Here is a 22,722-nt window from a genome sequence, read left to right on the forward strand (position 1 = left end):
GCACGCCCCAAGCGGGAAGAAGCGGCATTAAAAAGGTGCTGCTTTTTTCCGCTTCTTTTCTGTTAAGCCGGCAAAGGAAAAAAAAGCCCCGGTTTGGGCTGCCCGTGAGGAAGCTGCCTCTCTCTTTGCAGCATCCTCCGAGGCGGCGGTTTGGAAACTCCGGGTCTGAAATGGACCCAGGTGAGGCATCTTCACTGCCCCCCATGTGGAAGCCCCAACACCTGAAGCACGCCCCCGGGGCGGGCGGTCTGGAGGCTCCGTATTCAGCAGAATACACCTCCAAGACGTCTTCTCCTGCCCGTCTGTAACCCGCCTAAGTGTCTAGTATTAATCCAGTAGGTTCCCTATGGAATACAACTGTGAATGGATTCCGTTTAATAGTTCACAAGAGCAAATACCTGCATGGGATGTGAGTGGGCACATCAGTAGCCCAGTATATTTGCTGCATAAAGCAGGTGTGTGTGTGTGTTTTAAGGAAGGAGATTACATTTGAAATATTCAGTTGTAACTGGATCAGCTTGTTTCAACTGAAGTAGCAAGTAACTTATAGCAATTATGAATTAATGAAGGAGCTGCAGGTGTATTTCTTTTTTGCCAGCATAATAGACTGGTTTTAACAGCACAAATTCACTTCCCCTACTGTAGGAAAATAACATTGAAAAATTCAAGTAATGCAGGTGGATGTCTTTAGATTTTTAGTGGCAATAAACTCTTCTTCTTCTTCTTCTTCTTCTTTTTGTTGATTTTGAGATCTCTCTCTCTCTCTCTCTCTCTCTCTCTCTCTCCCTTCTTTTCTTTTCTCTATTCGTTTTTTTAAAAATCACATTGCAGTTCAGAAAACTAAAGGTGCTGAGTGGTTTAATTCACACAAATATTTAAAAGAAAACCATAGTCCATTTTCTAATGAGCTAAAACTAGTACGTATTATAAACTTGTCCTATGAGATACAAGGCAGAATTTTAATTGCAGTGCTTTACACCAGCTCCTCATTTGCAGATACAGTAGAAACATGTTGAAAGGGGTTTTTACAAGTATAAACAGCATGAAACAATGGTTTCAATATGATTCTGTAGTATCAGCAGTACTAAAGTTGAGATGTAATGTGGCAACATGCCAAGGGTGCTATAGTGTGGAATTTGTTACAACATATTTTAATCTAAAGCCCAGTAGAACTGAACTGCAAATTCTGTTTAGCTTTGTGTTGATATATTTAGGTAGTACTGAAAAAGAGACACGTGAAAAACATCCATGGTGTACCTTATTTGACCATGTGATGCTGATAAATTGTTACAGCTAGTAGATTGTTGCAGATTCATGTCCGGTGCAGATAATCCAAGCAACCACTTTCAAGATAGTAGAGATACTGAGTAAATGGTACCCCAGAAAAATGGAATGCAAACTAATCATATAGGTGCTAAAGAAGAAGGTAGGAAGTGATAACAGTTGTCAAGATCACTTCCAGCTTTTTAAAGGAAAATTATTGGGAATGATAGACTTGTGATGCAAATGACTTATATCAGATGGCCTTCTAAAATCTAGTCCAGGGCTCACCTTACTTTTAGGGGGAGAAGGGAACCAAAGCTATGAGGTAGCAGTAGGGTTTTCGAAGAGAGAGCTGAGTGTGAAATTGTTGGAAGATTTTTGCATTCTCTTTCCCTATCCTTAGATAAATAGGGAATTCCTGCATGCAAACTCTGGTCTCTCTCATTCAAACTAACCATATGACTTAGGTCACTCCCCCTTTGAGACTAACTGACATTCTCTCAAATATTTGCAACTGAGCTGTTGTGTTTCCATTTTCCTGCTCCTTCAACTTTCTTTGGAATGATGGTGAGATAAATATTTCATTTACCTGAACTATTCACTAGAGTAGGATATAGCTTCTATGTAAATAAAGATTAAAGCCATTAGCAAACTATGGGGGGGGGGGAGGTTGGAGTCAGTCTTAATTCTTAGGAAGGCGTAGTTGGACAAGAGCACATTTCTGCTACTCTGCTCATTTAAAGCTAGATCGTAACAGGCTTGGTTTTGATGTTTTTGATATTCAATATTTTTGTTACCTTAGCAAAGGTTGAAGCCTTAGGAAACTTAAATTACCCCACAGACATGACCTGCCTTAAGTCCTCAAAGCTAGCCTGCAGCTTTCAGGGCATTGTTTACAATGTCCAGGGTGACTAGACTTTCAGGACATGTTCTCCATTTCAACCTTCTGTCCAGGAGGAATTTCAAAATGCCTTGCATTTTTAGCATGACTAAGGCCCTATACGGACAGGACCAAAAGGCTGGCCTGTGGGTGGAGTCAGGGTGCAGCGTCCTGATGATGCACACCCTGACTCTGCCCCAGGGCACCATGATGCCGCGCGCCACTCCAGATAGCGTACAGCATCATGGCGCACCTCCGGTGCTGCATCCAGATGATATAGCACCAAAAGGGTGCCATACAGCCATGCTGCTGCAGCGATGGCAACCTTTGGAGGGTGCAAAAAGGAATTGCTTTTTGCATCTCCTTTTTGTGCCCTCCAAAGGTCAGATCAAGGTTGCGGCATGAAGTTGTCGTGGCCCTGATCCCGGCTCTTAGGTGTGGTTTGTACAGCCCCTCAGAAGCATGAATTGACATTTATGAATTTTTAGCTTTCATTTTGTTATATACTACATTTTTGTTGGAATGTCCTACTTTTTGCAGTGCCTTGTCCTCCTTTATGGCTAGGACATCTGGTCACCCTGACAATGTCCCATCAGCTGTGTTGAAAGAAGATTAATCTGCCAGTCTTGCTGACTTTCGGACACTCAACAGGAGGGGGCTCTATCTTGTTTTTGGGCTCTGGCGGTATAACATGGGCATGCCCTGGTGTGCTCATCTTAACTTGGCTGACATAATTTCTTCTGTGTCTTGCATGGCTGGATTTCACTCACCGAGACATTTACTCATGCAACTGCACAAATGACTTTAAATTCTCCCTCTCTCTCTCACTCTCCCCTAATTTAGTCATTTTTTAAAAAAGTCTGGCTATTATTACTATTTTCCAGTCCTCTTACTAGAACAATGACTGTTTAAATTTAAAATAAACTGTTTATTGGCAGTTGTATATTATTAAACCAGTACCCAGTGTCAGTTGCTTCTTTTTTAATGCATTTCTCTTTTAATTTATGTTATTTTACTGCTGTAATCCACTTGGATTCCCTGAGATGAAGCAGAATATAAATAAATTATTATTATTATTATTAATACTTGATTTTATTGTGCAAGAAATGCCATTCAGAAACAAATGCTTCCATTAACGTAGGTTCAACCAAAACAACTTGCTTTAAAAGAGCACTTTTTAAAAGAACAATTATTATTTAAGCTAGTGGCTACTATATATACTTGACTAGAAGTCGACCTCATTTATAAGTCGAAACCAAGTTTGGGGGCCAAAATTATGGATTTTGCTATGACTCATGGATAAGTCAAGGATAAAATTTAGGGACATATAGCAAAGGGTCTAAAGGATGAAGCAAAGCAAAACAATGTCAAAGAACTTACAAAATTCCATCAGACATGACTCTTTGTGCTTACTTTTAAAACTGGATGGATGTGAGAGTAGAGGGGGTTGGTGCTTCATATAGTATACTCTTGCTTTTCACCAGGAGATGGTTCATTCTTTTAAATAAGAGTTAAGATACAGTACTTAAATTAACCCATGGATAAGTCGACTCAGGTTTTTTGGGGTCAATTTTTGACCTAGATTTCTAGACATATACATGGGTATATACAGTATTGTTTGTCTGAACTATACTTTGCTACTTAATTTTCTGATTTGTTATTGTCTTACATGTTAATTCAAGAAAAAAAACTGTTGGGTTTTTTTAAAGGCTTAAACAAAAACAGAGATTTTGGTAGGTTTTTAAAATTGATTATTTTTTTCCCAGCCCTGGCACTGCTATCAGTGCCAGACTGATCCCACAGTAATATTTTGTTTCTTTTTATTTTTAAGACATTTAAATTTAAAGTATTTTATGGTGGCCTGATGAATGGTCTGGGACCGGGTGGTGGCAGTTAGAGATTTACTGACGTCCTAGAATCAAGAGTGGAAGCAGTATGTATCTATGTTTGTATATGTATGCATGTACACTGGGGTGGGGAAACTTGGCAATATTTCTCATCCTATAACAAGTCCACTAGCTGCTTCTGGCTGGTGAGGAGCCTGGGAAATGTAGTATTATGGCCCAATTTGGACATCAGTCCCCCAAATATGAGACATCACATAGAAAAGAATACATGGGAAACCTAGTGAGCAGTTACATTTCTAGCATTCTCCTTATTTTGCATTTTCTGTGGAAAGCAACTCAAATGCTGAAGCAGCAGTGTGTTTAGTCTCTGATAGGGTAAAGTAAAGTTAATATTGCTAGACAGCACTGCTGCCAGTTTGGGACCAGTTTTCTGAAGGCTCCAGGGTTGTTGATGCATTCATCTTTATACTGTAAGACTGAAAATGTTTAACATAAAATGGAGTAGACTAAACTAACAGAAAAGACATGTATCTGTAGAGAGGGCATGTTTTGCTGTGCAGTTTTGCAAGTTCTAAAAAACTATAGTATAGTATCCTAAAGGCCAATTATTTGGTGTGTTTATGTGCCTTCCATTTGACTATCAACTTACGCTGACCCCTGCAAGTCCTTGTAGATATGTAAGTGGACTTTAAATTTCCTGGACTTCGAAAATCTCCCAATTGACATATGGCCAGAGGAGGAGGGACCAGCCTGCTAAAGATACCCTCCCCATACCATCTTAACTAAGGAGAGAAACAACTAAATGCAGGCATCTTATCTTACTACACCGCTAATTTTTCTCCTGTTTGGTATGTGACATCTTGCATGAAGTGGAGCTTCGAAAGCTTGCAACAAGTATATTGTTCATTTCAGTTGTCCAATAAAGGTATCACTGTTTGAGGTGCAGTACAGACTGCTGAAAGACGGTGGTCTGCCAGCATCTGTTTTTCCTCCTCAGGGAAGCCGCAGCTGCCAAACCGTGTGGCTTCCCTGTGGAGGAAAAAGAACTCACAAAAAGTGGGTTCTTTTTCCCCTGTGCCAGTTGGTGCACTCAAGACATAACTGGCGAGGCACGATGCACAGATGCTATGCGTCCGTTATGTCATAATTATCGCTCCACCAGTACATGATAGGGTTAGGGACTAATGTGTGCATCTACACTGTAGAATTAAAGCAGTTTGATGCCCCTTTAACTGCCATGGTTCCATTCTACAGAATCCTGGGATTTGTAGTTGACCTTGGGCAAGTCACACTCTCAGCCTCAGGGGAAGGCAGTGGTAAACTACCTCAGAGCATACCTTGCCATGAAAACCTTGTGATCAGGTCTCTGTAAGTTGGAAACAACTTGAAGGCACACAGCAACAACAAGGTATTCTGCCTGGTCTATTAAGAAAGCTCTAGTGCCTCACCAATCTACAATCCCAGGATTCTGTAGTAGGGAGCCATGGCAGTTAAATGGCATCAAACTGAGGGTGGATACATCCTCAGCCAAGGGATGTCTTGGCTGGTAAAGTGAGGAACCTGTAAGACTTGGGCTGCATCTGCACTGAAGCAATAATGAAATTTGACACCACTTTAATTACCACGGCTCAGTGCTGTGGAATCCTGGAATTTGTATTTGTTCTGGTACCAGAGCTATTTATCAGCGACGGCTAAATGTCTCACAATCCCAGGATTCCATAGTATGGACCAGTGACAGTTAAAGCTGTGTCAAACTGCTTTACTTCTCTAGATGCAGCCACTGGCCTCAGTGGAAATGGGAAGGGGAAATTGTGTGGTACTATTGTAGCCAGGGGAAGAATTTTGCTGTTTCTCTTTCACTGGTAGAAACAACTGAAGGGGGTAGGAGGCTGATGAACAATGCTTTTCAGCTCTGATCCCAGGTGGCCTCTCCTACTTTAATGAGGAAGAAGGAAACATAATTTCTTCCTCATGCCAGTTCATACATGTTTAGTTTTATTGTGGCATCCCCTCTTTGGTCAGACATTCCTTCTCTGAGTTGTATTTTTTATTTTATTTATGTCCATGTCTGTGTGTGCATATGTTACAGGGCTCAAAGATGTCTAATCCTAAAAAGAAGCAGAGGTTAGGAATCATCACTCCATGAGAACCCTTGGATTTTGGTCAAATGCCTGGAGAGGGCCAGCTGCCTAGAGCAGGTCTCCACCACCATAATCTCCTGTGATTCTCTCGTCTTCGCCTTCCAGACACACACAGCCCGGGTCCAAACTATTTTATCATCACAGGCTGTGCCCCGAATGGCTACCCAGCGGAAGCATTTTGTGAAAGATTTCAATCCCTATATCACTTGTTGTATCTGTAAAGGATATCTTATCAAACCAACTACAGTAACTGAGTGCCTCCATACTTGTAAGTAGGATTTTTTGAGGAATATCTTCTGTCTTCTATTTGTTTACTCTCCTGATGCTATTAAGAGTTCTGGGATCAAGGTGGATGAATTGTTATGATAACGTGAAGTCGAAGGCTTTCATGGCCAGCATCCATAGTTTTTTGTGGGTTTTTCGGGCTATGTGGCCATGTTCTAGCAGAGTTTCTTCCTGATGTTTCACCAGGATCTGTGGCTGGCATCTTCAGAGAAGGTCACACAATATATATAGCCAAGTCCTTTCCAGGCAAACATTCTCCGCATGGTCCACTTCTAAAGCAGGCTGCTTACAGGAGCATATTTAATCTTCTCCTAAAAGGTCTGGCTCTTACTGCCTTAGGGCAGCCTTACAGTGGCTTCCAGCTGCTCTGGGGGTGTGCATCATCTAAACACCATACCCCCAAAGCAGCTAAAAGCTGCTTTATTTGGACCATGCATTTCGGGCTTTTCTTCTTATAAGCTGCCTGGGTGCATAGGAATCATGTTTAAACTTTTTAAAACTCTTTGGAGGAAGAGTTGAATGTACATGTAATAAATGTTAAAGAACAATGTAGGGATATTAAAACTAACCAGCACAAACCTAGGAACTAAAACAAATAGCAGCTTTTCAGTACATTTTTTTCTGCAGATTTGCAAGTATTTAGAAAGAGATATCTCCCTTTTCACATTTAATGATATCCATTACAACATACACATGAATTCAGATAGATATTCTTGTTAATGTCTTGATGCATTAACAAAGAAGCATGAGGTGTTTACATTGTTTGTTTATTTTTTTTAAAAATAAGTTATGTAGGTATAACTGCCCTATAATCTGTGTTTGACCTGAATACAGAAGTTACAATTTTATCTTTCATAAATCAATTTGATAATCTTCCGCATAGCTGTGAAACTTCAGTTGTACAGTGTTCTTGAGCACACCCATCAGTTGACATGAATCTGCCATTGTTTTATGTCTGTATCTAAATCAATAGAGAGAAACCAGATTTTTCAATGATTTTTCAGTGATGGAATGTAAGAAACTGGCAAAGTAAGATTTTCACTATCGCATGGGTTAGGAAAGGAACTTGGGATGTACATTTGAAAGACAGTTTCATTTGATATGCTCTTTTAAGTGACAGCATTTAGCAATCATTCTTCTGCTTTACATTTCTACCTAAAATTTCTTATCTGATTTTTCAGTTTGTAAAAGTTGTATTGTACAGCACTTTGAAGACAGCAATGACTGTCCCAGATGTGGCAATCAAGTCCATGAGACGAATCCATTAGAAATGCTACGGTAAGAGAATATTATATGCATGTTGTTTCAGACAAAGACAGTCTTTCTTAGCTTGATGGGAAGCTGTAATAAGAAAATAGATTGGATATTAAAATTGAAAAGTAATCATTATTTGTACATTTTTACCTAGACAAGACTACTGGAATTTTATATATAACTAACATCCACACAATTAAAATAGTTCTTTGCTATCTTAAAAAAATGTTCTTAGCTCAGTTTGGCTGGTTAGTTGCTGCTAGGTAAAAATCACATCTATGTTTTAAAGTGCTGACACATTACTTACTGAGAGCAACTGTAGTATAGTGGTTTGAGTTTTGGACTAGGACTCTGGAAGACCAGGGTTCAAATCCTCACTTAGCCTTGGAATTTCACTGGGTGATCATGGGCAAGTCACAGTCTCTCAGCCTAAGAGGAAGACAATGGCAAACCTCTTCTGAATAAATCTTGCAAAGAAAACTGTATGATAGGTCACCATAAGTCAAAGTCAACTTGAACATAATAACAAACTGGAGAACCTTTGTCTGCTTCAGTCCAAGTATATTAATAGAATTCAAAGTTTTTATTTCTTTAGGTTTTAAATGTGCCCAAAAATATCTCTCTTTCAATGAATATTGGAGAAAATATTGCTCCATCTATCTACCCCAATGTTATCCGATAGTGCCTTGCAACTATTTGATGTTGTTAACTGCCTGACTACCTGGATGCTATTCCGCAATATGATGTGTATGCTTTATTATCTACTTGCCCATGCCTCTACTCTTAACTTTGTAAAATAATTGTCTATCTCAAGAAAGATTTCCTTACATAAACGTGTCCATGTTTTTCTTCTGAGTGTACCACTGTTTATGAAAACACACATAAACAGTGAAAAAAACAAAAATCTTAATTGTGCTATGGGACTGAAAAAAGGTGCCTTTCATTGAGAAACTCACCACTCCACTTTAAGAAGGTACTATTGAACCCTTTCCTATACCATAGATTTCACATGATTCTTCCTCCTACTATTTCATTGTGTCCAGAGAGGACAGTGGCCATCTTCCAAGTTTGGTCCTTTGGGACATCTATTTATTTATCCAACCCAAATAGTTCAGGATGGTCTTGGTCTGTTGCAAGGAGACTGGTTTGCGATGTTGGATTTAAAAGATACATATTTTAATACTGCAATCTGGCCGTCGCACAGACAGTTCCTTTATTTTGCTGTGGGGAGAAGGGCCTGTTGGATTCACATCCTCCCTTTTGGCCTGTCCACTGCCCCTCGTATATTCACAAAATATACGATGGTGGTGGTAGCTCGGTTGTTTTCCCTTACATTGATGACTGGCTCTTTGTTGCAAATTCATGGGACAAACTCCTCAGTGTCATCAATTACATACTCCACCTTCCAGATTCATTGGGTCTCACTTTCAGCTTCAAAAAAAAAATACCTCATCTCAGGCCATTTCAGTGAAGTTTTTCAGGAACATTCTAGATTCTTGAGTATCTACAGCCTACCTACCAGATGAATGGTACTGAGCCCTTTTGAGGGTTGCTTTGAAGTGTCAAGGGTATCACAAAGTTTGCAAAGGCCATTCAGGTGCTTCTTGTGTTTATGGTTTCCACATTGTCAGTAACACCGCTTAGCAATGCTTGGTTCCTGTCTTGCTGCAACCCTCCCTCCCTCCCTGACTTGCTTGACTCTTCCTGCCTTCACATCACCATACCAAGGAGTGTTTATTGGTCTCTAGCTTGGTAGCTTGATCTCAACAAAGTCCAGGATGATATACCTTTCCTTCCTCTGGAGCCCACAATAACACAACTGATGCTTCCTTGGATGGATGGGGAGCCCATAGAGAAGGACTTTCAGTGAAAGGTTGATTGTCCTGAGGAAAGTTCATTCCACATCAGTGCCCTGAGTATGCTGGCTGTGGAGAAAACATTTTGGTCCATTAAGACTTTCTTCCATGGCAAGGTAGTTCAGATGCTATCCAACAATGCTACAGTAATGAATTACCTGAACAAACAAAATGGAACAAAACCCAGTGTACTCTACTTCACCTCACATTCTGTCTTTGGGGCTGGTGTTTAGCAAAAGGTATCTCCATCTTGGTGATCCATCTTCCAGGAGAGGACATCTTGGTGGATGCTCATTACCAAGGTGATATCTAAAATCTGGAGAGACAAAGTGAGGTGCATCCTGATCACACAATCCAAGCAGCTGTGGTTCACTCCTCTCCTCACCTGTCTTGAAGCAACTATCTCAACCAGACCTCCTCACCATATACAATGGACAGGAGAGGCACTCAGACTTGGGCACCCTCAGGCTAATTACCTGAAAAGTGTTCCCTTATATTTGTAGCTATTCTACCCAGGCAGTGGGTGCATCATCAGCCTTTCTGAGGAGTGTGCCTTTGGAGGATATGTGCAGAGCAGCTAACATGATCAGAGCCATTGATCTTCATCTCTCCTTACAGCCTAGATACAAGGTCCAGAGCTGACGCCACCTTTGGAACAACAGTCTTGTTTTCCTATTCAACTAGACATTTGGCAGACCAGTATTTTCTGGTTCTCTGGTATGATCTGTGAATTCACACAACACTGCTCATCCTCCTCTCATTGTATCCTACCCTTCCTTAGCTCTTTCACTGCTATTGCTGCAATGTCCCTGGGCCTGAGAGTTTAGGTGCCAACCCAGTGGTGCCCAGTGGATGGGTGGAGTTAATGCCAAAAAATGTATGTAATATAATAATAATAATAATAATAATAATAATTTGTTTTATTTATATACCGCTATTCCAAAGATCATAGCGGTGAACAGCAAGTAAACTAATTAGCAAGTAAGCTAATTTGCCCCCAACAGTCTGGGTACTCATTTTAGCGACCTCAAGCCTGAGTCGAGCTTGGGCCCTTTTGCTGGTCTTGAACTCGCAACCTTGTGGTTTTGAGTGAATGGCTGCAGTACACGCATTTAACCACTGCGCCACCAGGGCACATCAAAGGTTCCAAACAATGCACTGCACAGGTGCAGATAACCCCAATTTTGTGAGTTCATAGGTGACCACTTGAAGAACTACATTTAGAGGTAGGCTACCTGTCCTTTAGCTGAAAGACTTGCTCACAAAGAGAAACAATGGAGTCTGCAATCCTGCATTCATTTAAATAAAAATAATAATTAAATCAGTGACAAGTATTGTAATGTAGTTTAAGTACAGGATTATGTCCATGATTATCTAGGAAGAATTGACAAAACTAGTGAGCAATGAGGACATTTTATGATTAGACAGAATACTGTTTTATATATCTCCTGCAACCTCCACCCACGTCACCATTTTCTTTTGTTTTACAAAATATAACTATCAGATCTCTCTCTGAAGAACTGTTGCATGAATGAAGGATGAAAATATGAAATTCTTTCTTTTCCTTTGGGTCTTCTCCTTAAAAAATCACCTTAGCCAAATGGGTTTTTCCCCTTTTTGGGAAAAACATATAGATATATCTGATAAAACAAATGCAATTTTTACCCCCGAACAAGAAAAAAAAAGTTGTATTGAGGGGAGAGGTAGTATAGCATTAAAAAATGCAGAAGGGAAAGATATAATTCCATTTTCTCTCGTGTGACTCTTTAGAGACAGAATGCAACCTTCTGGATTGTACTGTGTAAAACCAACAACTGTGAGGAAATTACATGTGACTTCATGTCACATATAGTTTGATGCTAATAAAATGGGTTTTACATAAAGTAGCATGCCTATGTATGCTCCGTGATAAAGAATAAAAAGCTGAATTCTTCAGCTCCCATAATGAAGTGAATTAAGCACATGTGAATAATTTCCCTTGTTTTATACAATTCAGTCTGTCAGTTTTACTATTTCTGAAACTCTTAGGAAGCATGGGTTTTGCAACCAATTGCACATTCTCTTCTTCTGTTGTGGTCTGAACAGCTTAATGTTGTAAATATTCACTTAACATGGTAGCTTCACTCAATTTGCATTGATCAGGAAACAGTTGACAGAATTAATAAAATTAATATTTACGGTCATGATCCATGCTGCTGTAGGAACATTGCCATCAGGTGCAAAAAGCCCTATTTCACCCCTTGTTTCTGCTTCTTTGGCCCCCAATCATACAGATAGCCTACCATTCAGAATTAGGAGGTCTCTGTATATTTTTTAGATCACTGTTTTGTTCTTTTTTGCTACAGTCAAGAGCTTACATCAGCTGCAGGTGATCTGTACTTTCAGAAGACACTTCATTAGCTATGATCATATGTTAGACCAAGGGTGAGCTAATTGCAGTCCATGGGCCACTCTTGTCACTCTTTAAGTCTTCAATCCCCCTTTTTTGAAAAACCTTTTCAGCATGATTTTTGGCAAGATACCAAGCTCCTGAACTATACACAAATAGCTCTGTCATACCCCTTACGAGCTTCCCATTATCTCAGTTTTTTGCTACAATCCACCTCAAAAAAGTCACTTCCTGTTGCCATTTTGAGGACTTTCAGGGAAAAATATTGAGGCTTACTGTGGTGGAGGAGGGAATTCTGGGTGGGAAATTGGTTCCTGGCCACTATACCTGACCCTCATGGCAGACAGAAGGGAAAAAGCATCCAAATTGAGCGTTTTAATTGGATACAGGCCAAGATAAAGTCTTCACAAGCACAGCTTGAAACAGGTAAATTCTTTCTAGGATTGTCGTGACAAAGCCAGAGCAGACACGGGAGAAAGAATCGCCTGAGTCCACTCTGGCCAGAAGCGGGACTGAACTCCACTGACTACATGGTCCACTCCCAAGGCCAGCCATGCAAGTAGGAGTCAAATTATCTGAGCTTTTTACTCCAGTTCAAAGGACCAGAGCATGGCTTTAACATGGCTTTCAGCCTCTTTGGAGGTGTGTGTCATCTAATCAGTACACCTCCAAAACGGCCAGAAGCTGCTTTATTCTGCCTGTCTGTTTTATCCCACAGTGTTTATTATAAAAGTTCAAAGATATCATCACCTTGAATAAAAACAACCATATTGAATCATAGAATGGACATAATCTAGGAAGCCCCATTTCCATATGCACAGTCTGCATGAAAAGATGCAGCTGTAGCATCCTTGAGATACTTGTATACATTCTGCTTTAATATTTCCAGCAAAGCAGAGGCAATCTATCTCAGGACTCTTCCACAAAAGCCCCATTCGTAGCAGTCACATTAGTATAAATAAAATGGAAACATACTGCTTTCAAGGCAGCCCTCACTGCACCCCACTCAATCATGCAATCAGGGCAGCTCCTCCCATCATGTTCCTGATGTCTGTCTTAACCCTGCCTCCCTACCTTATGCCCTACCCAGCTTACCTTTAGGGCAATGAATCTCAGGCTTTGGTCCTCCAAGTGTTTTGGACTTCAGCTCCCAGAAGCTCCAGCCAATTTGGCCAGCAGGCAGAAATTCTGAGAGCTGAAGTCCAAAATATCTGGAAGACCAAAATTTGGGAATCACTGCTTTAGGGGTTTTTCTTTGTTATTGTTTTTCCACTTTGTCACACAATTCCAGAGCTCTGCTGCTACAGTTGAAGTCTTTAAAAGTAAAAGAAAAAAGGGGAAAAAAATAAAGGCAACTTTGGAATAGCGATTGGGAGATGGGAGAAGAGGGTACACTGATACTACTTGACTAGCAATTGCACAACTGACCCAGGAACAACATTTCGCACCTGGGGACTTGTACAATTGCTGGGTTATTCACGGTTTCCCCCATCAATGAAAAGTAATGGGTCGGGGACAGGGCAGCTATGGGTTGTAGGCATTGTCATGCGATAAGTACAGTGAGTGTAACCCAGGGGTAGGCAACCTGCAGCCAGCGGACCGGATACGGCCCGGCGAGGCCTTGGGACCGGCCCCAGCCCGGTACTGCCACCGATTGCCACCGGGGCCTTTGGCCTCTCGCTTGCAGGGGCAAAGGAGGCAATTGTCTATAGACGCCTCAGAAACATGCATTTATATTAACATTTTTTTTAAAATCAGCAAATTTTTTTGCGTGTCCTCCACTTTTTTTAAAAAAAAAGTGTCCACCATTTGAAAATGTTGTCCTACATTTGTCCCGGTTTATTTATATATTTACATTTTTTTAAAAAAATTATTTAATTATTTATTTTTTGGCTTCGGCCCCCCCAGTTGTCTGAGGCACAGCAACCCGGCCCCCGGCTCAAAATGGTTGCCTACCCCTGGTGTAACCAAATTTGGAATGGGGGAGAAATGGAAGAGTGTCTTCTGCTTCCCAGTTTTTTAACCCCAGTTTCATAAATATTAGTCATACTCTTTCTTAACAGAACTTGGTTTACAAATTTTACTATTCACATCATTCTTCTCTGAACATGCTCCAGTTTGTCAGTACCCTCCTTAAAATAAGGCACACAGAACTCTACACAAGGTGCAACCTGGCCTGCAGAAAGTGAAGCAGGACTATTAATTCCCAACATGTTGATACTATTCTTCTGTTAATGCTACATGAGGTTGTTTTTCTGGTTTAGCCACATCACACTGCTGGCTCATGCTCAGCTCATGATCCATTAAGACAGTAGATCCGATCACAAAAACTACAAACATTGTAGTGTGTGTGTTTTTAAAATGTGTGTGGTTTTTTTAATTCTTTATTTTCAGATTTAGATTACTTTCAAAATTTTCAGATTTAAATACTTTTACAAATATCAATAAGGCCTCCTTATTGAAATAATACAATCAGCTAAAATAAAGAATTAATACAGTCAGCTAACATTGTCTTAGATTAGATACTGTTGTTGTTCTCTTTCTATGTATTGTGAGCCCTTGGTATCTGCTGGGTTTTGGTTCCAGGATACCCCATGAATACCAAAACCTATGGATGTTCAAGTCCCATTAAATGCAACGGATAATAAAATGATGTCCCTTACATAAAATGGCAAAATCAAGGTTTGCTTTCAGAATATATATAATGTTCTCAAGCCTTGGATGCTTGAATCCATGGATAAAGAAACTGTAGATATGGAGGACCGGCTGTATTTGGAAAAAAATAAATAAAATTTATGACTGGGAGGAAAAACATTTTTGAGCTGTAAATATAATTTTCATGGAGTCGTTCTTGGAGACCTGAAAATTATTTTACCGGTTTCTCCATGGTAAAAAGGTTCAGAAAGGCTGCGCTACATACTTATTTGGGAGGAAGTGCCAGTCATCTTTCCTGGTCATGATTGCCTGAAAACATGGGCAATTCAGCTATAGAAACATGTATATTTGTGCAGATTTGAGTTGTGTGCATACCTCAAAAAGCACTGCCCCATCACTTTCTTACATACCCAAAGTCCTCTGTGTTTCATCCCACACACATACATACCAACACAGGTACAGTATATACATACATACACAGACACCCCTTACATACCTCCCCAATTATTCAAATTCACACACAGCCATTCCTAGAAACATCCACATGTTTTGTCAATCCCAGGCAGTTTTTCTGACTTTTTCTCCTCTCTTTTTCCTCTCTTCTCTCTTTACATAATGCAGCCCCTCTCTGTGTTGTTTAAGTGGCTGTTGTTGTTTTTACTGTTGTGTGCCTTCAGGTTGTTTGCAACTTATGGTAACCCTAAAGCTAATCATGGGGTTTTCTTGGCAAAAAATTTTACCCTCACATTATCATTCACCTCTCGAGCTTCTGGCTATGAACACAGAGTTCTCATGTCAGCTCTTTAGGTTCTTAGGATATGTCAGCCTCATATTATCTACATATGATCATGGTGGGATTCAAATATAAGCATAAACTAAATAGCTTGAGTTCGAGGCTCTATGATTTTTGATACTAGGAAATAGTCACATGTCAAATACAAGGAGTATTTTTTAGAAAAATAGTTCCTATTATGCAATTATCTCTTAATATCAGTCAACTTATTTTGCTTAAATAACTGCTATTTGGTGTCTCTGACTGGATGTGCGATACTTGTTTCACTGTTTCTCTTGTAAGTTTTATTATGTTGTACAGTGAGCCCTTGGTATCCACTGGGCTTTGGTTCCAGACCCCCCCCCCCCCCATGGATACCAAAATCCATGGATGCTCAAGTCACATTTAATGCAATAGGGTACTAAGATGGTGGCCTTTATATAAAATGGCAAAATCAAGGCTTGCTTTTTGGAATTTTTATTTTTTTGGCATAGTTTCAAGCTTTGGATGGTTGAATTTTTGGATAATGAATCTGTGGATATGGAGGGCCGACTGCATGTCAATAATGCTTGTTAAAAACTAGCTTAAAATAAATGCATAAAGTTAGCCCTGTGACTAAACAAAGATTAAACATTAAATTATCTTTTCTCTCCAAGGCTGGATAACACATTAGAGGAAATTATATTTAAGTTGGTTCCAGGACTTCGAGAACGTAAGTTTTTTTTCTTTTGTAACTAACTAGATTACTGCTTTTTCCCCCTAAAATCATGTTTATATTCCAGCATTAATGATCTAAAATCCCACACTGCTTTTTCTTTTTGTTGCTAACCAGAGGAACTGCACCGTGAGGCTGAATTTTGGAAGAAAAACAAACCTCTAGAAAATGGAGAAGGTAATTATGCTCTTGTGATACTAAACATTTTCTAACATCTAGTGATTTTGTTAAAAATTATCACAAAATGGCATCTGAAATTTTCTTTTTTTTTAATATATATTTATTAATTTCCACCAAAGCAAATATAAAATACATAAACACATCAACAATCCACATTTATACATTCAAATATCCACAGAGTACATAATACATAATGCAATACATGGACAAAACAACATTAAACATAAAACAATTATTTACAGAGTCACAAGCACACCACATTGACTTCCTGCGGAGTGATCTAGAACGTGACATAGCCAAGCAGTACTTTGATACAAAAGAAAATCACCAAATATATCATACCACACTTGCGTTTACCAATTTAGCAATGTAGATATGATGTATAAATTAATATCTTATGTATTTTTCTTGAATTACCAATAAAAGTTATTTAACTACAATATGAAGAGATTGTGAGCAGTATATTCAGATCTATATCAGTTTCCCTGAATTTAAAAAATCAACCAAAGGGAGCCAAACCATTTTTTCTTTGTTCCAGTTTAAATTCTCAATATAGCATGTTAGCTTGTCCAGTTCCATGTAGTCCATGACCTTCATTATCCATTCCTTCCAAGAGGGTATTGCTTCCCCTTTGCAATATGTTGCGAGAGTTATGCGTGCAGCCGAGATCATATAAAAGAAGAGTTTGCCATGTTTGGCCTCGAGACTATTATCTGCAATCATATTTAGGAGGAAAAGTTTAGGATCAAAACCAAAATCTTTTTTGACAATTAGCTTCATCTTACCATAAATCTGTTTCCAATACTTATTAACCATTTTACAATTCCACCACATATGAAAATAAGAACCTGGGCTGTTGCCGCATTTCCAACACATTGGGCTCTGGTCTTTATATATTTTACAAAGTTTCATAGGAGTGAGATGCCATCTATTTTGCATTTTATGGTAGTTTTCTTTTATGGATATACAGGTGGTATACTTAAGCCTAACATTCCAATTTTTTTCCCATTGCGATAATGGTAATACTTCCTCCAGTTCCTGTGCCCATTTGATCATACAGGGTTTTATGGTTTGTTAAAAATTATCACAAAATGGCATCTGAAATTTTCACATTTCCAATTTTCATTTCCATCTGCTAGTAAGTTCTCCCTTGGAACAGTTGTTGTATGTATCTTGTATATACCTAACTATTTGTATCAGGCATACAGCAATGTAACACCTGTAGAGTTAGAGGGTGTACAGACTGGCCATTAAGGCCAGCCTGGGGTGGAGTGGGGGCGTGACACCTGCACAACGCATGCCCCGATTCCATCCCCTGGCTGGCGTGGTGCTACGCACTGCATCACATGGTGGACAACATCACTGCTCTCCTCTGGTGCTGTGTCCAGATGACGCGGCACCAAAGGAGCACACAAAAGTCATGGTGCCGGTAGCTATGGCACCCTTTCCACAGCGTAGAAAGGAGCTGCTTTTTGCTGCTCCTTTTTGCACCATGGAAAGGCCAGATTGGGGCTGCGGCATGCAGTTGTTGCTGCCCTGATCTGGCGCTAAAAGGGGTGGTCTTTACAGCCTCTAAATTGTTTAATCCAGAGGTTTCACACATACTTAACCAACATCATGGGATTAGCTAGTTATATTTATATCCCATGAGGTAGATCAAGCTGATTGGGAGTGACTGGTTAACTTACCCAGTAAGTTTCATGACTCAGGGACTCACCCAAATTCTAGACCTATACTATAAGGGTGAAGTCATGCTGGTTCTCTTTGTGCATTATATAACTATTTATTTATTTAATTTACATCCTGGATTTCACCCAATATGGGACCCAAGACATGTTACAGTTTAAGAGTAAAACAAAATACAATTAAAGCAATATATGATACAAAGGTGTTTTTTTAAAAAAGAAAACAGTAAAATAAAACAGACAAACATATTAAAATGCTTAAAACAGATAAAAAATCATAAAACATAAAATCAGGGTACAGAATACCTCATTAAAAGACTGTTCTGCCACACCCAGTTAAAGACCAAATACCTATTTAAATTTTAAAAAGAGATCACTAGCCTAGCCTCTCATGGGAGGGTTTCCACAATGTGGGAGCAGCCACCATGAAAGATCTTTTCTCTTTCTTCACCATCCATACATATCCTGTGGTGGTGGTGGACAAACAGATAGCGATCCTCTGGAGATCTTAAAGTTTGGGCAGGCTTGTATAGGGAGATATAGTGTTACAGACTGTCTGGATCCAAACCATTTAGAACTTTATAGGTCCAGCAGTTTGAATTGTGTCCAGAAATGGACTGGTAACCAATCAAGCTTTTTCAACAAGGGAGGTTTCCTATAATCAGTGCTGGTCAGCAGTCTGGCCACACCATTTTGGATCCTCTGAAGTTTCTGAACAATTTCCAAAGACAGCCACTTGCAAAGTATGGTCCAAGGGCAACCACAAATAGAGTGTGTGGTATCCCAAGGCATGAGACATTGTGGTCAGATCTGACATCTTACTCTAGTTTTAACTGAATGCATTTCTGGCTACCACTGAACCTGGCTTTCAAGGCACAGGATTGAATCCAGAAGTACACCCAAGATATGTATTTGGGATTTCAGAGGAAATGTAATCCCATTCATCTGAATCTCTAGTCCCTGATCTGCTTTAGGACTGAACAGGGACACATCTGTTTTGTCTGGTTTGAACATCCTCATCCAGTCCATTACTGACAGCAGACACTGGTGAAGCACTGAAACAACTTCCTAGATGGAAAGGAGAAATAGTTTAATGTGTATGTTGACTAATGAGGGTGCTAATAGACTAAATTTAGAATTGGCAAGTTTTGAATATGGTACATTTGTAAATTGTTACTTTTTTTCCAGAAAAAAATCAAAAATCTGAAAATCCCAAAGATAATGAAGATGAAAATCAAGAGGATAAAGATTATCACAGGAGTGACCCACAGATTGCCATTTGTCTGGATTGTTTACGTAATAATGGACAGAATGGGGATAATGTAGTAAAAGTGAGTTTTGAAAGCATTTCTGTTTTCTTTAAATCATTAAAATAGAGTCAATATTTTAGTTCCTCTTCAGTAAAATAGTATACCATAGATAGCTGCTTCTCATTGTAATTTTCTATAACCATTTACTCTTCCAAAATTAAAAGGAAATCTGAGCTCATCCATACTTTCCTTCTAATTTTCTTGTCCAGTCTATTTTTCCTCCCACCAGAACTCAATTTTGGTCTCTGGGTCTGATTTTTTCTTAAAGTGTGGTTAATGGGGAAGGGCTTCAGGTTGCCACTCCTGTACTCCAGCTCAGTGTAACACTTACAAACAGTCTGGCATGGCTTCTAGAAAATTCAGGTATGACCCAGTCTTTTAAAACATCTTCTATTTTCCATCCTATTCTGTTTGGCTAGATTTTTTTTAAAAGATGACATATAAACATTTTTAAAACGTAAGTAAAAGTAGTTGGCAATCCAGTGTTTATTAGTGCTGTAAAGCCATGTTGGGGTAGGAAATGCCAGCTTTTTGCTGGCACAAAAAAGACTGGCAATTTGCCACTTCTTTTTGCGCCGCAAAAAGGCGGATTGGGGCCTCAGCATGCGGTTACCTTGGCCCCAATCCACCTTTCTCGGGGCGGCTTCAAGCCACCTCTTTGGGGTGGTCTGTTTTGCCCCTAAGAGAGAATTAAATATACAAGTTTACTGGTTTTATCTCCTTTCTTTTAGGGACTGATGAAAAAATTTATCCGGTGTTCTACCCGTGTGACTGTAGGAACTATAAAGAAGTTTCTAAGTTTAAAATTAAAGCTTCCAAGTTCTTATGAGGTATGAATGACAACAAACAAAGATTATAGACATTCCCTAGGTTAAGATTAAGTGGATTTAAAATGTCAGAACTTCAGCTGTATATTTATTTTAATGCCAGACATGGAATTGCATAGATTTATAATGTGATCTTTTGCATTTTTATCTACAACTCAGTTGTTCTATGTTCAGTGAAACTTGTTACAATGGAAGCATGTGCCTAAGTCGACAGGTGACTTGAAGGCACACTCACACATATATGCATAACATTTCAATTCACTTATTATAACCCAGTGTACGGTGTCTATTTGTGCTTAAGACTCCTGTTTAATGAGAATAGACTTGATATCATTGAAAAACAGCACTATTTACACAAACATTTCCACTGTAAATGTGAGAGTGTTTGAAAATTCTTGCTCCTAATTGTTGGTGTTATGTAGAGAGGGCATAGTATTAGAATAGGAAATACTTTCTGAAAGTCAACAAAGCATCTTGACTGACTCCAGTAGGCTTCCGAATATAGCAGATGTAAGATATTAAGAAAAGTTAAAACAGGCTGTTTACTACTGATTTGATCCCACCTTCATGCTTTGCTCTATAGTCATAAATATAGACAAGCTGAAAGGTTATTCGGAGAGGCGCAGTGAATAGCAGGACCATCATTACCTTGTGAGGTAATTACTGCAAGTGATGGAATGACAAATTTGCCACTGCTCACCCAGAATGGAGTGCCATTGGAAATTTACTTCTGAGCCATACAGTTCTGCAGGGCCAGGATTGTTTGACTCACAGCCTCTCCCTCTCCTGCAAGAATTAGGAGGAGATGGTAAAAATGTTTGGAGGCCCTCTATGACACTAGCAACAGCCAGGTCTGTTAAGTGACAACTTCTTGAATGTCTAGTCTTTAGAACCAGAGTGTGTGGAAGGGGCAAAGCTGACTAGAAAAATTGCCTGTGTTGGGGCAAGGGAGACTTCCCATAGAGCCTGATTTCAAAGAACCAGAGCCAGGTGTTCTGGAAGCTGCTAGCTCACAGAGCCAGTCACTGGTGGAGATGGGGTGGCTTCACCTGTCGCTTCCACGTTCGTCTTTTTCACTTGGGGGAAGCTCTGTTGCACTTCCCAGCTGATGCTGTTTCATCCACATCCTTCTGCTGGGATGAATGGGCATTGGGCAGATGAGCAAGAGAGCACAGATAGGTAGCCAGCAGCCATTGCAGCTCTCCTGCATCTGGAGTGGGAGGTAACTGGCAGTGCACAGGGGGAAGCATTTCACTCCTGCTTCAGGCAACAAAGGTGCTTTGATGGTCTCTGGTAGGTAGATCACTCAGATTGCATGCAGAAGGTTCTAAATTCAGTCCCAGATATCGCTGGTTTAAAAAACAAATCCATCATCTGGAGATGTGAAAGACGACTGCACCCTAGAGAACTGTAGGAGCCCTGGTGGTGCAATGGTTAAATGCCTGTACTGCAGCCACTCACTCAAAACCATTAGGTTGCGAGTTCAAGACCAGAAAAAGGGCTCAAGCTTGACTCAGGCTTGCATACTTCTGAGGAGGTCACTAAAATTGTTGGGGGCAATTAGCTTACAGTTGTAAACCACTTAGACACTGTTAGTTCAGAATGAAGTGGTATATAAATGAAGCTGTTTGTAGATATTAAGGAAATAGGACAATAGCAACCTCCTAAATCAGCCTAAAGTTTTGTTTTGTCATTCACAAGGTCATAAATTTCCATATCTGTTAAAAAAAAGTCCTTTCTTAATTTGCTGTTGGGGCCAAATGGACCACAGGTATGTTGTGGCTATAGAATGAGTGAGATGCTATTGACATTTTGCATATGTCTTATTTCAAGGTGCTTTTATAAATGTCTTTAGTTTTAAGCTGGAACACTTGAGAAAGTAAAAATATTATGAGTATATAAAAGGAGCTCAATTTTTACATGGATAATGTGTTTATGTTTCTTTATTCCTTTATATTTAGGAATAAAATAATAATTTACTTCTAGGAATCATTCACTGCAAGAGTTTCAAAAATGATTTTATTTTTATAACTCTTAAGGTTATGTTATGATTTATGGTATTTCCCATTTTCTTTTTTTAAGCTGGATGTACTATGCAATGGGGAAATCATGGGGAAGGATCACACTATGGAATTTATCTACATGACAAGATGGAGACTACGAGGAGAAAATGTAAATAAAATCCAACTTCTATTGTTTTCAGTTTACTGGTTTTGTGCATTTATAACAGGAGTTATGTGGATCTCTAGAACTGCAGCTCCCATAATCCCATAACCATTGGTTATGCTGGTTATGGCTCATGAGATTTGTAAACCAAAAATCTCTGCCCACCTGTGATTTATAGTTTTTTTTTTTTTTGTTTATTTATAATTAGGGACTTTAATAAGCATCTTGTCATTTTTTGGTTTCTGCATTGCAACAGATAATTCTTTGAATTCATGACAATACCTTGATTTTTAGCAGATATATGAAGAGTGTACATTATGCTCTCTGTATGTGTTGGATGCTTTGCTCCAATCAAGCGGTCTCTCAATGCTCCTGATTCCTTTCATTGTTAGAGCAATGGGAGTTCCAGGGCTTCTTGCAATGCTCTAATCATATTTCATACTGTGTTTCAAGCTTTCCTCCTGATCCACTACAGAAGGTAGTGTATGGACATTGAA

General features: G+C 39.5%; 1 protein-coding gene across 3 annotated transcripts in view; it reads left to right on the plus strand.

The window, feature by feature from the left end:
* PCGF5 (polycomb group ring finger 5) overlaps positions 1 to 22,722 on the plus strand; it is a 45,964-nt gene that overhangs the window by 16,872 nt on the left and 6,370 nt on the right. For 2 of the 3 annotated variants that reach the window (XM_042457893.1, XM_042457894.1), the window contains exons 2-8: positions 6,080 to 6,399; positions 7,598 to 7,694; positions 15,999 to 16,054; positions 16,175 to 16,234; positions 19,111 to 19,253; positions 19,964 to 20,062; positions 22,142 to 22,231. In XM_042457893.1, the coding sequence (XP_042313827.1) occupies positions 6,288 to 6,399; positions 7,598 to 7,694; positions 15,999 to 16,054; positions 16,175 to 16,234; positions 19,111 to 19,253; positions 19,964 to 20,062; positions 22,142 to 22,231 (657 nt within the window). In that variant the 5' untranslated portion in view covers positions 6,080 to 6,287. The remainder of the gene's footprint in view (positions 1 to 6,079; positions 6,400 to 7,597; positions 7,695 to 15,998; positions 16,055 to 16,174; positions 16,235 to 19,110; positions 19,254 to 19,963; positions 20,063 to 22,141; positions 22,232 to 22,722) is intronic. The other variant, XM_042457895.1, reaches the window with a different exon arrangement.

Source organism: Sceloporus undulatus, chromosome 3 (genome assembly GCF_019175285.1).
Source record: "Sceloporus undulatus isolate JIND9_A2432 ecotype Alabama chromosome 3, SceUnd_v1.1, whole genome shotgun sequence".
NCBI lineage: Eukaryota > Metazoa > Chordata > Lepidosauria > Squamata > Phrynosomatidae > Sceloporus > Sceloporus undulatus.